The sequence below is a fragment of the Sinohyriopsis cumingii genome, chromosome 5 (assembly GCF_028554795.1).
Source record: "Sinohyriopsis cumingii isolate HCF-2022 chromosome 5, ASM2855479v2, whole genome shotgun sequence".
In the NCBI taxonomy this organism is placed as follows: Eukaryota; Metazoa; Mollusca; class Bivalvia; order Unionida; family Unionidae; genus Sinohyriopsis; species Sinohyriopsis cumingii.
In genome coordinates, this window is record NC_142965.1 from 154,656,272 (window position 1) to 154,674,967 (window position 18,696).

Sequence of the window (18,696 nt, forward strand, 5' to 3'; positions counted from 1 at the left end):
AGATGAACAGGGGCAATAAGGTGAGAGAAAATATATATATATATATATATATATATATATATATATATATATATATATATATATGTATATCTTGGGCCAGCCATATTCTATTTTGATCATGAGTGCAAGAAGAAAAATGTGAGGGAATACATCTCTCTCCCACCCCCACCTGCTGGTTATTAGAAATAGCATACATTGATGCCTTTACTGTTTATGAAACTGGAAGTTATTATAGTTTATTCCATACAGCATCACAAATTAATCCTATCTCTAACTCAATTAATTTTCCTGTTATCATTATATATAGCTAAAAGCACAAAATACATTTAAAAATCTTCGTGTGAAACAAATTAGGTACTTTTATTTACATTTACTGATGCTGACTGTAAAGGTTACTGAGTTACAGATAGGATAAAATTTGTGATGCTGTGAGGAACAAAGTGAAAAAGATGAAGCCAAGGTATTGGTCTGGCCTCGTCTTATACTCAGCATTGACTTATATATGGATGAAGATGGAATATTTGCACATTTGACTTATACTCAACATCAACTTATAACCAGCAAATATGGTAGTTCAAGAAACCCTTTTCATACTCCATCTACTTATAAAAGAAGAAAGACTCAATTGCAGTCTTTTTTAGGTGCTGAAAATTTGCAAAAAAAAATTAGTCACCAAGATTAACTAGCAGGCAAGAAGCCTGAACTGTTTTGAAAACAAATTTAACATGGCCTGATTGAGGAAGCTCAAGGCTGCCATAGCATCATATGACAGATAGCATGAAGTTTGTGTATATCAGTAAATATAGTAGTACATGTAATCAGTGTAAATATGTTTTAGTTTCATTTTGGGATTTTCATATAATACAATACTGACAATCAGAGTGGATGGAGTTAGTGTGATATAATTTTTCACAAATTGTGTTCAAAATTCACTCATTTGTATCCCACTTTTCACTAATTGCGAGTCTGGAAGGTTGGCAGCTCTGCCTATCTTTGGCTGAACTCAGCATAATGATATTACTGCAGTTTAAACTATTTTCTGGATACATAGGTGTCAAGGAGCTGTGCAAAAAATTGGTGGTGGTACCAGGAGAAGACAGGCTTAGTATCCAGGCCAATGAAAATGCAACCCTTTTAATGAAGATCCTCATTCGCTCTACCCTGTGTTCCAAGAGAGTCATAGAAGAGTTCCGTCTGTCTGCCGAGTCATTTGAATGGTTGTTGGGAGAAATAGAAACAAGGTTCCAGCAAGCTCAGGTAAGGATTAGGCTATATTTATTGCTCTACAGGTTGACATGCTCTGTTTACTTTGTAAACTCCACAAGTAACCCATCATTTCAAAATTTCGTCCGACATATATGAAACAAATCAGACTTGAGGTGATACTATGTTAATCTTGTGTAAGACACCTACCTGTGCATACCTCCTGGTGGGTAAACCTCAGTGAGATTACATACCCTGCCTGTGTCCCTTGAAAGTGGAATGCGTTCTTATCAAATGTATCAACTTGCACACTGAAATAAAAGCTATTTATGTGAATTCAATTATTCAACTATATGATGACATAACACTCAAGAATAACGTGGATTTTGTCAGTGAATACTGTTTATTAAATCAATTTTGAGTCAGTATTTTCAGTGTTTATATTTTACTTTTACAGAATTTTAACATCAGTTCCTTATATTGCCTTATAGTACTTTATGAATTGTGAAATTTTTCATCATATTTGTTAGAACTTTTAATTTGTACGTTGTACATATTTTTGTTTTGAGGTGCATTTAAATGCTATTTCATATATATATATATATAGATATATATATATATATATATATATATATATATACAACCAGACACACGCTGAAGTTGGTGGGATTTGTATTCTGTAATGTTTAACCAATTGATCATGTATCGTCTCAAAAAATCACATTAAAGAATCATTGTGGGGGAAAAGCTTGTGTGTATAATTTTTGTGATTCTGAAGTTATTCCGGTTAAATTGGCAAATTAAATCCCAAATAATCTTAGAATTACAGTCATGAGTCCTATTGATTAAACTTCTGAAAAAGCTTTAGTGGAAATCCAAATTAAATCCAACACTGGAAATGTTGATGTGCCTGTTATGTCCGGTGTAGTTTTGATGTGCCAACAGTCTTTTGTTGGATCACAATAATACAGTAAAATAATAAAGTATTAGAAATTTCACTTTGAATTCAAGTCTGTATTTCCAAGAATGTTATTTTTTGAAAAGCACTATTTATTAACAGTGAATAAATAATTTGAATAAATAAATTACAGTCCAGATGAACTACTGGACACACCAACAATACAATTTATTCTGCTAAGATCTCAAAGCACAACACAAATAATTTCTTGAAAAACAATTATATAGTCCTCTACTTGACCTCAGGTCACAATTAGCATTTTCTTTTTTTTTTTAAACTATTACCGAATGGAAAATAACCTTCTAGAAGGATAATAACGAACATAGTAAACTCAGTGTCCTTGACTCGGGCAAATATAATCATCCTAATAGTTATCCCTTACACATAGAGAATATTTTCCCTTGTATTTGTTATTTAAAGAATTTTTTTTTAAAATCAATGGTTCAGGTCAAATAGAAAATGAACTCAATTTTTGACAGGGTCAAGTCCAACATACAATATTACATTATCAATAGTAAATAATGAAGTAAAAACAAAATTTAAAAAGATAACAAACAATGCAAATTAAATATGAAGGAGAAAACTATTGTATACACTCATTTTTTTGAACGAGTCCACTGCAAACAACATGGACCCATAACTGCCATCACATGTTGTTCTATAGATTAGTTCTTTCGACCCAGATCTGAAGGGTCATTATGCACCTGCCAATTTTGACTAGTGCAGATTTTAATTGGACTTGTGAACATATATGTTATTTGCCATGTAAAGTCTAAATTGGTCTTAGGTACATTCAGTTATGGGCTTATTGTTGATGAACAAAGACTGTTTTGAGTTTTATAGGTTAATAAAAAGCCTGATGATGAAAAGTAAAATCTTTGATCTGGATGATAAAAGTGAGACACTCTAATTTTTTTCTGAAGGCTCAGTTCAGGTAGTGTACAATAACAATATAATCAGGAACTTAATGCCTCTATATAAAATTTATCACAATACTCATCATGGTCTGTCTGGCTGTATCTGAAATGTACCACCATGTTCAGTAATGGGCTGTCACTGCCATTATTAGAAACATCACCATACTCAACATGGGCTGTCAGAGTCTATATCTGGAACATAACCATACTCTGCTTGGGCTGTCACAGCCTATATTTGGGGGGGAAAAGTGTACTGCAGGGATCTCACGCAATATTGGGGGAAAGGTCGGGAGACATAATTTTTTCTCGACCGTGAAAAGTCTTTGAAAATTTCGCAATTCTTGATGAAAGTTGGGGGAAAACCGGGAATTTTCCACAACCAATTGATGCCCCAAAACAATTACATAACCGAGTCATAACTAAACTGATTGTGAGTTAAATTTATCGAGTTCTAACCAGAATATTCGGAGGGTGCAGTATGGATCATTTGGGTGCTTGTAATAAACATATATGCTGAGTAAATCCAAACGCTCAGTGGATTAGGTTCATCTACATGGAAGGTATGAAAACCAGTCTAGCATCACAAGAGGCCAACATGGTGCTGGCAAAGCGTAGCCATTTACAGGATGGTCTTGCAAACTTTAAACGTTAGAGTGGTGCATGCATGAAATCTATATGAAAATTACTTATTCTCTCAGAAATTGTGACTATTATAATCATTATGTCTTTCATCTGCTGAAAGACAAGATAAAACTACGACCTTGATGAAATGCAACCCGATACTTACAGTTTGTATTGCGAGTCATGTGAGCACACAAATCTAACATCAAACATTTTCAAATGTTGTAGAGAAAAAAAAATTAAATGCAAGTTGGATACTGGTTGTAATAAAAATCCAAAACAGAATGAACACAAAATTTTCCATATTTATATTCCAAGAACAACTTCTGGAGTTTTGTTGTATCATGTGACTACCACATTGACATGTGCTCTCTGCTTTATAAATCAGACTGGCCAGATTGCTGATTTTTACAAAAAGTATCTGACTTTCATTTAATGTAATTGAATTTCTGTACAACAACATTAAAATGGAGTTTGTTGTTGATATCACGTGACTATTGGACTTAGTGTTGTTTGAGATTTGTGAAGTCATGCGACTAGCAATGCAAATGGCAAGTATTGGGTCAAGTTTCATCTATGCCGTAGTTTCATCAAGTCAGCAGATTAAAGACAAAGCAATTAAAATACTTGCCATTTCTGAGAAAATAAATCATTTTCCTATTGATTTCATGCAGGTATAAGTTGATATAACATAAGTTTACATTTTCTAGGCCCGCTGGTAAGCGACTACCATATGTCGCTACCGTATGATGGCGGCAAATTCCAAATTTTCGGTATGCAATTGAGATGACCCCACACCCCAACCTAAATGTCCAAATATGAAAAATGGGGTGGGACTGTTCAGAAAAAAACCTGGATTAGAAAACGGACTGCTCCTTTTTTAAGCCTAATTTGTAGTCCAAATTGTTGAAATTGTCATCCATTGTATTATATATTGAAAACGATACAAGCCCCTCTATCAACACAGGTTTTGAAACTGGTTTATTGAATTACAAGAAGACCAGATTTTACGAAAAATTCAGTCCTTGTTTATACAACAGTATATAATTTTTAAGGTATTTTGTCAAATTTTAAATCAATCCTTTTGAAAACGTTTTTTAAATGATGGATTTTTAACCAGATCGTCTTAAGGCGATTAGATTGTTGAAAAATTTTGTTTGAGATTTTATTGGCACAGATAAATTCAGGGTTAAACTCTTTTCATTACAAGACAAAATTCTAATTATTTGTGTTTATTCTATTTTTTTAATACTGTAATAGGAAATGTTTACTTTCTTTGAGATGCATGCTATGGAATTCTTTAGAATTAAAGATTTTAAATGAAACAAAACTAATTTTTATTCATTATGTTGTTCCCACTTAGCAACATAATGCAAGTCAGCAAAATAAAGTTAGAACTTTTATTCTGTACATTGAAATGACTTTACATGCCAATTTATAGGAATATAATCAAACTTGTTTCGTGTGATACATTTTGTGGTTTTGTACATGGTCGTCTTTTCTGACTTGGATGTTTTGGAGAGTTTTAAAAGAGAAACATCTTTAGATTTAGAAAATGCATGTTTTAAATTGTATTCTAAAGACAGTTCCTTGGGTTCCTTAGATTTGGGGTCTAGAGTTAGAAGGTTAAGGTCATGTGAGAAAATAGTTTCTGCAGTCGGTTTAGTTAAAGACTGCATACCATGACCAGTGGTCTAGATCATCAAGACCTGTTGCCCTTCTAGTGGACTATTCAGCTCTGGTGACCAAATAGTGTGCTATTTACAGTACTGTTGTTAAATTTTTTAATATGTTACATATTCCACTGAGTCTTTAGTACTTGTAGATTGAGCTTATTATTCAGTAATCTTTTTCAGGCACACCCTGGTGAAATGGTGGGAGCCCTTGCTGCCCAGTCTCTGGGAGAACCTGCCACTCAAATGACCCTCAATACATTCCACTATGCTGGTGTGTCAGCCAAGAACGTAACTCTGGGTGTACCCAGATTAAAAGAGATTATCAACATTTCCAAGAAGCCCAAAACACCTTCCCTTACCGTGTTCCTTGTTGGCCAGGCTGCTCGTGATGCAGAGAAAGCAAAGGTGAAATTTAAATAATTTATACTGTAGTTGCTCACTTTGTGGGAAAGTCAAGTTGGTGTTTTATGTTGCATTGCATTTGAAAATGTGCAACTTATGTTCTATTATATGACTTTAGACTATAGTTCAGACTGTTATTTAGATGTTACACATCTGTCTTTTGAAACATTTCACCGGAGAGTTTTTTTTTTAGTTTTTGTTACAGAATGTTAAGTTAGTAACATGATATGCATCCTTTCATATCTGGTTGACCTTCTGTGAATATTTTATGTACTTGCGACAAAACATTTTTTGTTACTGTCCTTCCATCTGTTCCCTATTTTGTTTCTCCACCATCTGCTATTACCAAACTTTGTAAGTAACTTGCATCTGGGCAAGGAAGGAAAATCCATTACATTTGGATTGATGAGGTCAGAGATAAAGTCAGTGACTGTAAGAAGAAAAATGGTTTCTTCACAATATTTAAAGTTCCTAGTCACTTACTTTGACTAGACTTGCTTGTGGCTTGCTTTTGAAACAATGAAGATGACTATATAGATTTTAATCAAAAAGGTCAAATGTCAAGGTCACTGGTATGATAGTGAGAAGAAAAAAACATTCCTACAAAACTAGTTTTGTATCAAATGTCTTAACAAAATTATTTGGGATGACTTGCATTTGATACATGAAATATACCTGATGTTTTGGGGATTTAAAAGTCAGAGGTTAAAGCCAATGATGCAAGAAAGAAAATGGTTTGCAAAGAATGATGTGAGCCCTGTACCACAAACCATGATCGTACTTTGCAAATGGATTGCATTGGACACATGTAACGGCATCATCAGTGTTCAAGCCGATAATCAAGGATCAAGGTCAGGAACAAAGAAGAATAATGGTTTCCATAGAATAATGACATCTCAGGATTTTAATGTACCGTTGTATTTTTGCCTAGTTTTAAAACAAAATGATTCTTAATCATTATCAGTTTCAGAGCTGAAGTTAAAATGAGTTATGGCACTTATTTAATATCTTCTGCTTCATCTTAATCTGTCAAGATAAATCACTGCGTCTTACGTTGTTCTGGGAGTTGCCACTTGACAAGTCTTGTTTTTGGGATCCAGTTTGCATCAGATTTCATGGATTTTCTGTTTTGGCTACAGTATCACATTATTGTCAGTTCAGAGGTTAAACGTTATGCCCACTGGAACTAAAACTCATTTTGGGTTACACTTGATGTTCTAAGTTTTCCTTGCACATGCTTTTTTTTTCTAGCTCTACTTTTCGTAGACCTGGCATCTATTTTACCATTTTGAAAATGCTATCACAACTCTTGGATGGACCCTCATTGAAAATAAGGCTGATCTGACACTCATTATGGCCATAATGGTAGCCATCGTAAAACCTTGTTATTGCTAAATCTGAATGAGTGGTCATTTTTGACTGGGTGAGTCTGTGATCGACTGATTCAGGATCAAGATCACTGATCTTGAAATTAAAAAAATTATCTAAATTTGTTTTGCCTCTCATGTCAAGTTGTATTTTTAACAGTGGTTTAATTTATATGGACTCTTTGTGTTTTGTAGGATGTCCTGTGTCGATTGGAGCATACAACCCTTAGAAAGGTGACCAGTAACACAGCCATTTACTATGACCCAGACCCACTAAACACTGTGATTTCTGAAGATCAGGAATGGGTCAATGTATACTATGAAATGCCTGACTTTGATGTAACAAGAATCTCTCCTTGGCTACTTAGAATTGAGCTTGATAGAAAGAGGATGACAGACAAGAAACTAACCATGGAACAGATTTCAGAGAAGATCACAGCTGGTGAGTTTGTTCTGACCATAGATGCTGACAATGCTTATAGTGTAACTTTTGTCCTTTTATATGTGTTGCACCTTTTTGTTTAGGCCAGTCATATCCAGGTATTATGATTTTGAACAGTGGTTCATCTTGGTATGAAACTGGACATAAAGCTATCACTGGTATGAAACCAGACCTGTTTACACGTCCGTATTTTGCCAAATTTATATGGAATAAAGTCCATCGGTACAGTTATTGATCTGAAAATATGATTTGAGGATGCATTTATGTATTAATTTTTAAGTGGTTTTTATTGTTTAAAGTTGCATCATTCACCACTGTACATTTAGTGTGAGAAAAATGTTAGTAGTAGAATGAACATGGACACTGCTCTGCTGGCACGTTATGTAGTAGCAGATCAAAGTCTGTTTAGTTTGCACTTGGACTGGACTAATGAGCAGCTATATATATATATATATATATATATATATATATGGAAGCAGAAATATCCAAGTTTGTATTATTAAAGATATTAATTCTCAAAATTCCTTTTTGTCTAGGCTTTGGAGATGACTTGAACTGCATCTTCAATGATGACAATGCAGAGAAGTTGGTGTTGAGAATAAGAATCATGAATTCTGATGAGAATAAGTACCAAGATGTAAGTAAAATGTTGCTTTCCAGTTGGTTCCCTGAAGTTAATGAACTACATATATCAGTTCTGCAACATGAAAGTCTCAAAATGTTCAAAACTATATTTTCAAGATAAGTGGGGCCTATATCATATTGATGTAACATATCAAGGCAGTGATGTAACTTTGCATAATTATGCAGTACCCTTTTTTCAGGGCCAGTGATATTATCATAGTTCATGACAAGACCAAATGGGTGATATTAGAGAAAAGAACACGGATGTAGCTTTACGCTGATGCCAAGTCATACAGACATTAAAAAAATGCAATTTTACAGCCCCATTTTCTTTACTAGTTCCAGAATTTCTGTCAAATTTTAGACTTCCTCTTGTGAAATCTATAGTAGACATGATTAAACATAACATGGACAGATGAACGTTTGCAGATCTTGGGACTTGGGAGTACAAGGGGACAAAAGGTAAAAAAATCGTTAGTGTAATAAAACAAAAATAAATAAAAGTCCAGATTTCACCCATTAGTACCTGTGTTAGCCGAAGAACAAATCTTGAAAATGTCTTCACCAACAAGGAAAAAAAAAATGTATTGCACAAAAAGTGAAGTTTAGTTTGGAATATACCAACAATTGGCCGTGCATTTTGCCATCAAACACCGATATACATCATGCCTTTTGCACGCAGTGTGCCACAAATTTTAGTATTGGGCATGGTGGCAGGGACGATATGAAGAAGCACATAGGTAGTAAAAAGCACATAGAGGTTGGGAAAGTTAAGAACAGCAGATTTCAGCTCCCAACAGAAGACCTGCTGAAGCATTGTGAGTTTTCTTGTTGAATACAATCTACCTTTATCAGCTGGAGACCATGCTAAATATTTGTTCTGACAAGTATTCCTAGACTCAAAGATTGCTTCACAAATTCATGTGAGAGTTCACTAATTTATATCCCTATTTTCACTAATTGCGAGCCTGGAGGGTTGGCAGCTTTGGTGGTGTCATTGACAGTGTGAACAGTTTCTTTTTTAGCTTTCTGTTGACTTTTTAAAATCATATTCATAATTTACTGGTTCAGAAATAATGCATATTACACTGCTAAATCTGTTCAGGTGGCCTAATGGTTAGAGTGTCCATGTTGGATGTGGGACGTCATGGGTTCGAACCCCTGACTGAGTCATACCAAAGATTTCTAAAAATGGTACAGGCAGCTGCCTCGCTTGGCACTCGGCATTGAGAGGTTAGTGTTAGGACTGGTCGGCCTAATGTCAGGATAATGTGACATTGTAGCAATATGACTGAAAATGTTTTTAAATCTATGTTAAAAATCCAAAACACACAAAATGCTAAACCTTTGTTTTAGATAGCTTAAAAGCTGGGGTATAATCTTAACATGTTCATTTTACTATATATACCAGTGTATAGATTGGTTTACAAGCAGGGGTATAATCTTAACATGTTCATTTTACTATATATACCAGTGCATAGATTGGCTTACAAGCCGGGGTATAATCTTAACATGTTCATTTTACTATATATACCAGTGTATAGATTGGCTTAAAAGCCGGGGTATAATCTTAACATGTTCATTTTACTATATATATACACCAGTGTATAGATCGGCTCCAACTGTAAACAGCATAGACCCTGATTAAAAGTCTTCTAATATGCATGACCGATATATGCAAATTTATTTTAAAAAATTATTAGGGCTGTTCCAGTGAAACATACGTGGTACCCAGGGAAGGTACTTTTAATTGGGGTAGTCACCAGTATATGCAATCTAGAATTTTCTTTTCTTTTTAAATTGAACTATATGAAATCAAAGTAATTTGGCATAGATTTTGTTATAAAAATGCCTTTCCTGTGTACCATTATGTTTAAATGAAACAGCCCTTACAATAAAGTCAACTGATTGCTCAAAAATTGCATTACATTTTCTAGTCCTACCTTTTTTCTTCATTATATTCATCCTTTATTAAATAATTTTTCAATTTTTTACAATGGTGGCATGGTCCATGATAAATTTTCAGTTCTATATAGACTCTGCTGAGCTGTTGCCAGTCTGCCAGCATATCAGGGTCATTGAGAGGAATTAAAACAAGGGTTGGTTTTCTCCAGTTCCACAAATAAGTGACAAATGACAAAAATTGTACATTTTAACTGACATGGGGATCTTTTACTGCAGGAGGAGGAGATAGTGGACAAGATGGAGGATGATGTCTTCCTAAGATGTATTGAGGCCAATCTTCTCTCTGACATGTCATTGCAGGGCATTGAAACCATTGCCAAGGTTAGTCAGATGATTTGTTGATAGGATTTTTATCCCTGCCATGTCTAAGTCTGACTGTTCGTAAATTTATGTAGAGTTTTTTCTGTAATGTTGGCTAAAAGGTCAGATAGAGAAAGATCAACAGGCATTACTACTAGTGTTGTAGTTGTTATGTTCTGTATCCCTTGAGAGTTGATTTGTGTGTGTATGGGGTATTGCCTCACTATTTTTACTTTTAGGTCAATTTGAAACTGCCGATAATAGTTATTAAAAAATATCTCTGCATGCATCTTCAGACATGTCAACTCTTCTGGATTTTATAAAATTATCCCAATTTTTTGGAACATTTCTGCATCCAGAATTTCCCGAAAATCAACATTGTATTCAATAGAACATTGGACTGGAGTTTTCTGTGTGATCTCGAGTAGTAACAAAAGTACTTAAGTACATTTAGGATGGACTTGTATCTATAATGTAGCTTCTAACTGTTGATAATGAAGAATGTGCATGTCAAGAAACCAGTCATTTGGACTGTAAATAAGTGAAATGTTTTGGCAGAAATGGACAGATAAGATTGGTCCTGACAATTTTTGAGGAAAACTGTTTATCTTTATTGTTTTGAGAAAAATAAATGTTGAAGGACTTAAAAGGTTTTGGAATAGGAGAAATAATTGTCATTGGACTCTTAATCTTTTCCGATTGTATTGGCTGATAAAAAGATACAGTATGATTATATAGAAGTTTGTTACTTATAAAGAAGATCTTGTCACTTCTGGACAGGCTGTCTGTTTTCTGAAAAAGTGACACAAGGATTGCAGAAAAGCATGATTATGGATTGGCATCCTGAGGAGTACAACATTCGACTGAAAGTAGTTCAGTGTGAATGACTTTCATGCTTCCATCATCATATACACTTGTTATATTTAGGGCAGTTATTGGGATGCTATTGAATGTACAAAATAAGTAGGTCCCTGTGACCTACCTTTTCTCTTGGTGACTGCTAACCTTTGATATTGGAATGATTTTTTTGTTGCCATGTTGCCTATACAGTCGAAGACGATGTGAGAATTAGTCCTGACATGTACATCATCACCAAATCAAACAAAAGATATTGGACTAAATCACCCGCATGGGTTTATCTTCATTATCACTTAATATGGATCACCTTGTGTATTGACAAATACAACAAGTGGATTCCAGGCAACTGAGTGGTCTAAGATGCTCACTGACATCTCACCGCTATCTGGGATGGTCCAATTCTTGGGCTTGGCCATCATGAGTGTGTGAGATAAAATGAAGATAATTCAGAAAATGGGTATTTATTAAAACAAGTTCTAGAAGGTAACTAATGTATACTAAAGTTAAAAGGGAGCAAGATCTCGGAACAGAATTTCAACTGGTGCAGCTGATTTGATATTAACAGGATGTTAAAACCTGTTATTGTTTTCATGAGTTACTTGAGCTCATGATTAAATTTGTATTGCAATAATGTAAGTGTCCAAGGAAAATATAATAGTGCAGACCACAAGTTACATTGGCAAAACTGTCGAAGAAAACAGGATTATCTCATGCTTATAGCACCGCTGGTACTGTATGGATTATGATTTTATTATACTGTGTTTCTCAAATTTGGAAAGTCAAGAACAGTGTAGGATCAAGTTGGTGCTTATAGCATTGTCTAGAAATGGCATTAAATGAACAAATACACTATGAAAATGAAAGGGACAATACGCCTTTTTAAGCTGTATTTACTTTATTGGACATCATGCAATGATCTGAGTTTGTCTCCTGGCAGGAGACATGTTTGCCATCACTACTTGAAATTGGAGAAAACAATAAAGGAACCAAAAGATTATGTCAGGTTGAGAGATCCAGCTGGAAACCATTGAGCTCCATATGGTTCCATAGGGTTGAGGACTGCAGTTTCTGAACTGTGCTGGAGGTAGAGGTTTAAATTTACTTCACAACCTGATTTGGTTGAACATGTTTGCCTTCACTTAATTAGTCTCAGATAACATATCTGAATTTTACATTTCTACATCGAAAATAGCAGTGCATGATATTTCATTACATCTTACTGAAAAGTGTTCTGATTGAAAATTGGACTACCTGACTGAGAGGGTCTTGCTAGGGTTGGCAGGTCTGGTAGGTTGACAAGTATGCGGTTAACTGGTCATATAGAATGTTTTAAATATAGATAGATTTAATTTACCCAGTTTAATATACTGCATTGGCTTAGTTTTATTTTGCATACTCAAGTGCTAGTAATGTTGAAATCAATCAATCCATCATGTGCGGTAGTTTGCTGTCATTGGTTGGTTAGAGATAAAAAGAAGCTAAATTCACACTTAGACATTAAGTATTTGTCCACTTCTAAACTTCCCAGTTTTTCTGATTAGATAGTTTGTACATCTTTGATGACACATGTGTTCATCTTATTAAATTCATTTGATATTTAATTGGGTTTTGTAATACAAAACTTGGAACTAAGTTAATTATAATTATGCACAAATGTGGGTCATATCTTTGTTGGGATATGGTAGCAGTACCTATTAGTTTTTTTTACACTTGTTGCGGTAATGGACACGGACACAATTCTCTCAGCTATGTTGTTTCCAGCTGTTCTTAAGTTGCCCAAATCACAGCTGTTGACCAATATTTCTTTTTAATGATATAGGTCTACATGCATCTGCCAAACACAGATGACAAGAAGAGGATCTTCATCACTGAGGAAGGAGAATTCAAGTCTGTGGCAGAATGGATCCTGGAAACAGATGGTACTGCCCTAACTAAGGTCCTTAGTGAGAGGAATGTGGATCCAGTTAGAACCACCACCAATGATATTGTAGAAATCTTTGCGGTTTGTATACTAAAGATATTAGTTTTAGGGGTCTCATAGATTACAAATGGACCCCAAGATCAATGTCTGTAGTGACTTATTCCAGTTTGAAATATTTCAGAAATGTAAAGAATTTAAAAACCATGTATCCCTACATTTTTTTAAAAATCTCCCCAGAGGAAATAGTTCTTTGACTCGATAAGAGGCTTGATCCCCCATTTTCAGTCACCTTACAGAATATGCCTATGTTGATAACATGTAAGATCGTAGGTTTTTAGATACTAGGTTATAATGGGTTCAGTGGTCAACAATAATCAGATATGGTTACAAGATTCAAATTCAGCTCAATGTAATTTGTTGTATAGCAATCTAAAGCTAATCAAGTATGAATAAAGTCTCATAACTGTCCAGTCAAAGGCATTATGTAGTCCAAGCCTTTGAAATAAATTTTCAATCAAACTATATATGCAAACTATATGCCCTCTGATAGGTCTGGATAGTCAGCATTTGACTGTATTAAAGACATTGTGGGCATACAGTGTGCTTTAACATGGTATTCTTATTATTTCAAGCTACTGTCCATTTTTTGGACTATGTCCACATTGGAAGGACGTATTAGGCAGCCCTTCTATTGACTTTTTAACGATTTATTATGGTTAATCAAAAGTGTCTCCGACATTGCAAGCCTATATTTAATTAGTAGTGAACTTTCATCAAAATTCCACTCTTAAAACTTTTTCAAAGAAGAAAAAACATTTTATCAAAACTAGCTTAATTGAAACTGTTGACTTTTTAGACTCTGGGAATTGAGGCAGTGCGGAAGTCAATAGAGAAAGAAATGAACCACGTCATCTCATTTGATGGTTCCTATGTGAACTACCGTCACTTGGCACTGCTATGCGACTGCATGACAGCCAAAGGTCATCTGATGGCTATCACCCGTCATGGTGTCAACAGACAGGAGACGGGCTGCTTGGCCAGGTGTTCTTTTGAGGAAACAGTAAGTATGGGTTAATAAAGTTATAGAATGAGATATGACTTTTGTTTACTTTCTCAACTTGAATTTAGATTGAAATGAATATTTTGTAATATTCCGTCACTTGTATGATTTCACATTGAAAATTATATCCTTGAAGTTTTGTTTTTCCAGAAATTTTGTATAAAATACTGAAAGGTTGGTAATACTTTGTATACACCTGCTAAAAGATGGGGCATAGTTCTTATGTCCATCTACCTGTTACATTTCTGCATGGTAGCAGCATACTCCTGTTGCTCAGATCATATAACTCTTGCAGATTTCTAAATAGCTACACATCAAAACTGCTTCCTTGTGTTCCAAGTATATTTTACTTCAACCACCCTTATTATTATTGCATACTCCTGTTGCTCAGATCATATAACTCTTGCAGATTTCTAAATAGCTACACATCAAAACCGCTTCCTTGGGTTCCAAGTATATTTTACTTCAACCACCCTTATTATTATTGCTTTTAAAAATTAAACCCTTTAAATATATCAGACATGATTTTTCTCCATTGTAAAGTGGAATTCCGCTTTTCTCCCGACTTGAATCAAGATTTTTCTTGAATAGTCCATTTTTTTTATATCATCTCCGATCCAGTTTTTTAAAAAATGGTCTGTCCACTCCCATTCTGCAATGACCCTTGTAAATTATTCATTCCATATATTTGTTAGCACAAGACTCTCATAAAGATTATTCTGATAGGTCAAACTTCTAAATTCATCCAGTGAATCTTCGTGTAATGGAAACTGATGGCAATGGAAAGAAGAAGCATACTTGCAAAACATGGCATCCCAAGTTGTTGAGAGAAACCATGGCGCTAAAAGTTTAAATAAAGGTTTAAAAAATGTATGGAAAAGGGAATGGCTGGAGTGAAAAGTTGACAGAAATTTAGTTGGTCAGTTTTTAAGAAAACTGAATGCCAGAGGACTGGCTGGCATTTTGTGACCTCTGCTATAAAGATCTGAAATAGGGTAATTGCATTTGGAAGAGTTAGGAACAGCACCTACAGAAGTAGCTGCATATAGAAATTTGAAGCTCGAAAGGCATCTGGAAAAAATGCAATTAATTACTATAAGAATAAAAATTTCTTGCATGAGACAACTGGTGTAGCCCTCTGTCAGAATATGCGTACTGCATGTCCCCAATACAAGCACCTGCTTGAAAGGAAAAAGTCTCATTGAGAAGGAAATGAAATGATTGCACATTGAGCCAAAAAAGTCAGTGGTGACAAAAAAGAAGGCTACAGAAATCTTTGCCAAAAACGAGCTTGACTGGAATATCAACAGGTTGTGTCCATTGGAGAAAAAGACAAGTGAATGTGATTATTTGTATACAGTTGATGTACTTTGTGTTCATTTTACAGATTTGTTATAGAAAGAGAGATGTATAATATATTTGCTTCAAAAATTGAGAAATTATTTTAGCTTAATTATGATGTGAACACTGAAATGCACATGAAATCACTTCAGCATCAGTAGTATTGGAGAACAAATTCATGTGACTTTATGAAATTATTGAAGTCAAGTTGACCATTTTTGGTAAGTTTATTAGCTTTTCAAATGATTATTTTGGTTTATTTTATGATCGTAAGTTGCACCAGGAGCAGGTTTTTATGAGTGTAAATTGCGTTGCCCCTTGAGACCGGGGGGGGGCTTTTTTATGGAAGACCAAAATCATGTCTAATAGTTATAATGGTAGCTTTGTACTATTTTAGAAAAAGGAATTTGCCATCTGTGGACTTTTTTGTACTAGCTTAATTCCTCTGATTCTGATAATAGCGTCTCAACTTGGTAGATTTTCTTGGGTTTTTTTTTTAATCTACCAGTAATTTGCCATTAGAAAGCATTACACCAATAAAGGAATTCTTAAATAGTCATTATTCAAATCAATATCTCACATAAACATTGATCAAGAGGCAATATTGTGAACTGCTAATCAATGCTACAGGTGGACATTCTGGTGGAAGCAGCAGCCCATGCAGAGATCGACCCAATGAAAGGTGTATCTGAGAGTATCATGCTGGGACAGCTGGCTAGGATCGGTACAGGGTGCTTTGATCTACTGCTTGATGCAGAGAAATGCAAGTATGGCATGGAGATTCCCATGAACATACCTGGCATGATAGGTGGAGGTAAGAACAGACATTGACATCTAGTTTTTCAAAGCGTATTTTCATTAGTCACGTATTATTTGCAAAATAACTGAGTTGCAAATGTTGCATAATGCTAGACTTGAAAATTGGTTCGTACAAAGCATCCATTAAGTAGAGACTCTGCTACAATTGTGCAACTACTGGTACATTGTACCAGCAAGGATGGAAAAGTTGGTGTAAGACCAGATTTTACTAATACAAATGCTTATCAGCAAATATCAGTACATGGTTATCTTTTGCATAAATTTGGGAAAACTATGTTGTAAACAGTAATTTAGAGAAATAAAATGAATGCATTTTTTACATTTCCACGAGCTGCATTGATAATAGACAAAGTCACAAATCAAAATATTGTAAAATTATTCGAGTCAAGTTGAAATTTTTTGGTACGTTTGTTAGCTTTTAAAATGATTATTGTGTTATATATTATGATCATAAGTTGCACCAGGGCAGTTTTTTATGATTGTAAAATGCATTTTTGGCCAACCCCCTCGAGACCCTGTTAGGGGAGGACCCCTTAACCCTCCTTTCATATTTTCAACTTTTTGTGGGAATACCAAAATCCTGTCTGAGTTTGACGACACAAAATTATTGGAATGGGGTCAAGACTACTGACCTATTTTCAGGCCATTACAACAATTTTAAGCTATACTGGTCATAGAGCATAAGAGCTAGTGGTTTGATCTGTGCCTCTCATCCGTCTGACAGTTAGCAGAATTTTCTCATCCTAAACTGCTTCAAGGATTGGCATGAAACTTTACACACACATCCCCCCCCCATGGTCTAGTTGGTCCTGAATTAAAAATAGTGCTCCTCTTGAAAATCTTTGTATTGCTACTTCTCCGGAATGGGTGGTAATATTAGCATGGGGTTTTCACTAGAAGAATTCTTACAATATATAGTTAGTTGTAAATGACAATGCACCCAACCTGACATACAATATAGTCACCATAGCAGCCATCTTGAAAATCATGTTAACACTACTACTGAATGAATGGTCATATAAGCATGGGTTTTCACTGAAAGACTTTTTATGATATCTAGTTTGTCTAAATGGAAATGGTGCTGTCTGATATCTAGTATGGCCATCATGGCAGCCATCTTCAAAATCTTGTTATTGTTTCTTGTCCAAAATGGATAGTTGTTTCAGCTAAGGGTTTTCACCAGAAGACTTATTATATTGTCTTTCTCTCCTAAATTGAATGATGCTGATCTGATGCTAATATGACCTCCACTAAAAGACATTTTATGATGTCTAATTGGTCCTATTATGAAAATGGGCTCCATCTGAGGTTCAGTATGCCATGGCTAGCTGGATGTGACATTTCACACATTTTCGCTTAAGCCACAATTATCTATTCAGCATGATTTGGCTTAATTGTTAAGGTTTGAAATAAAGGTAGTTGAATTTGGTTTGTAAATGAGGCAAGCTTAAAGGAGTGATTCCATTATTTTTTCAGTTTATTTAGGATCTTCACTCTTTGGTAGGCTTGCAACACATCCGATGTTGACAATGCTTGCTAACTGCATTAAGCATCTAGAGCATTCACCTAGGATGCTGGAGGTCACGGGTTCAAACCCCAGCAGAGTCATACCAAAGACTTTTAAAAATGGTACTAACAGCTGCTTTGCTCGGTGCTCAGAATTAAGAGGTCAGTGTTAGGCCTGGTGTCAAGATAATGTGACTGGGTGGACATCATGCTACATGTCTGCGACATGATGTCCCAGTACTAGACATCTCTATAAACTGCCACACTGCCGACATCATAGTGATATGACTGAAAAATTGTTGAAGCTATGTTAAAAATCCAAATCACGCACACACAAACACACACACGCACACACAAACACACACACTAACTGCATTAAGTGATTACATGTTTGGGTTATGTGTGGACTGATGAAATTATCCAAACTGACAGGAATCTAACTTGAATTTATAACTCTTAAGCCTTTGTGTTAATGCCATGATCATAAAAAGGTAATTAATGGTTCAACTTTATGGAAGGTGATCTACAGAAGTGATGGACTTCAATAACTGATTAGCTTAGTGTAGTTGGATATATTGGCATTTGATGTTGTTGGCATTTGATGTTGTTGGCTATATCAGCATTTGATGTTGAGTATTGGCTATATCGGCATGGCTATATTGGCATTTGATGTTGAGTATTGGCTATTTTGGTATTTGATGTTGTCGGCTATATTG

The 18,696-nt window shown here is 34.9% G+C and overlaps 1 protein-coding gene across 1 annotated transcript in view; it reads left to right on the forward strand.

The window, feature by feature from the left end:
* The window catches only part of LOC149800500 (DNA-directed RNA polymerase II subunit RPB1-like), a 60,647-nt gene that overhangs the window by 37,326 nt on the left and 4,625 nt on the right, over positions 1-18,696 (forward strand). The window contains exons 17-24 of the mRNA XM_089960130.1: positions 1,052-1,257; positions 5,556-5,780; positions 7,340-7,586; positions 8,123-8,223; positions 10,392-10,496; positions 13,153-13,335; positions 14,111-14,314; positions 16,286-16,469. Of these exons, the coding sequence (XP_089816256.1) occupies positions 1,052-1,257; positions 5,556-5,780; positions 7,340-7,586; positions 8,123-8,223; positions 10,392-10,496; positions 13,153-13,335; positions 14,111-14,314; positions 16,286-16,469 (1,455 nt within the window). The remainder of the gene's footprint in view (positions 1-1,051; positions 1,258-5,555; positions 5,781-7,339; positions 7,587-8,122; positions 8,224-10,391; positions 10,497-13,152; positions 13,336-14,110; positions 14,315-16,285; positions 16,470-18,696) is intronic.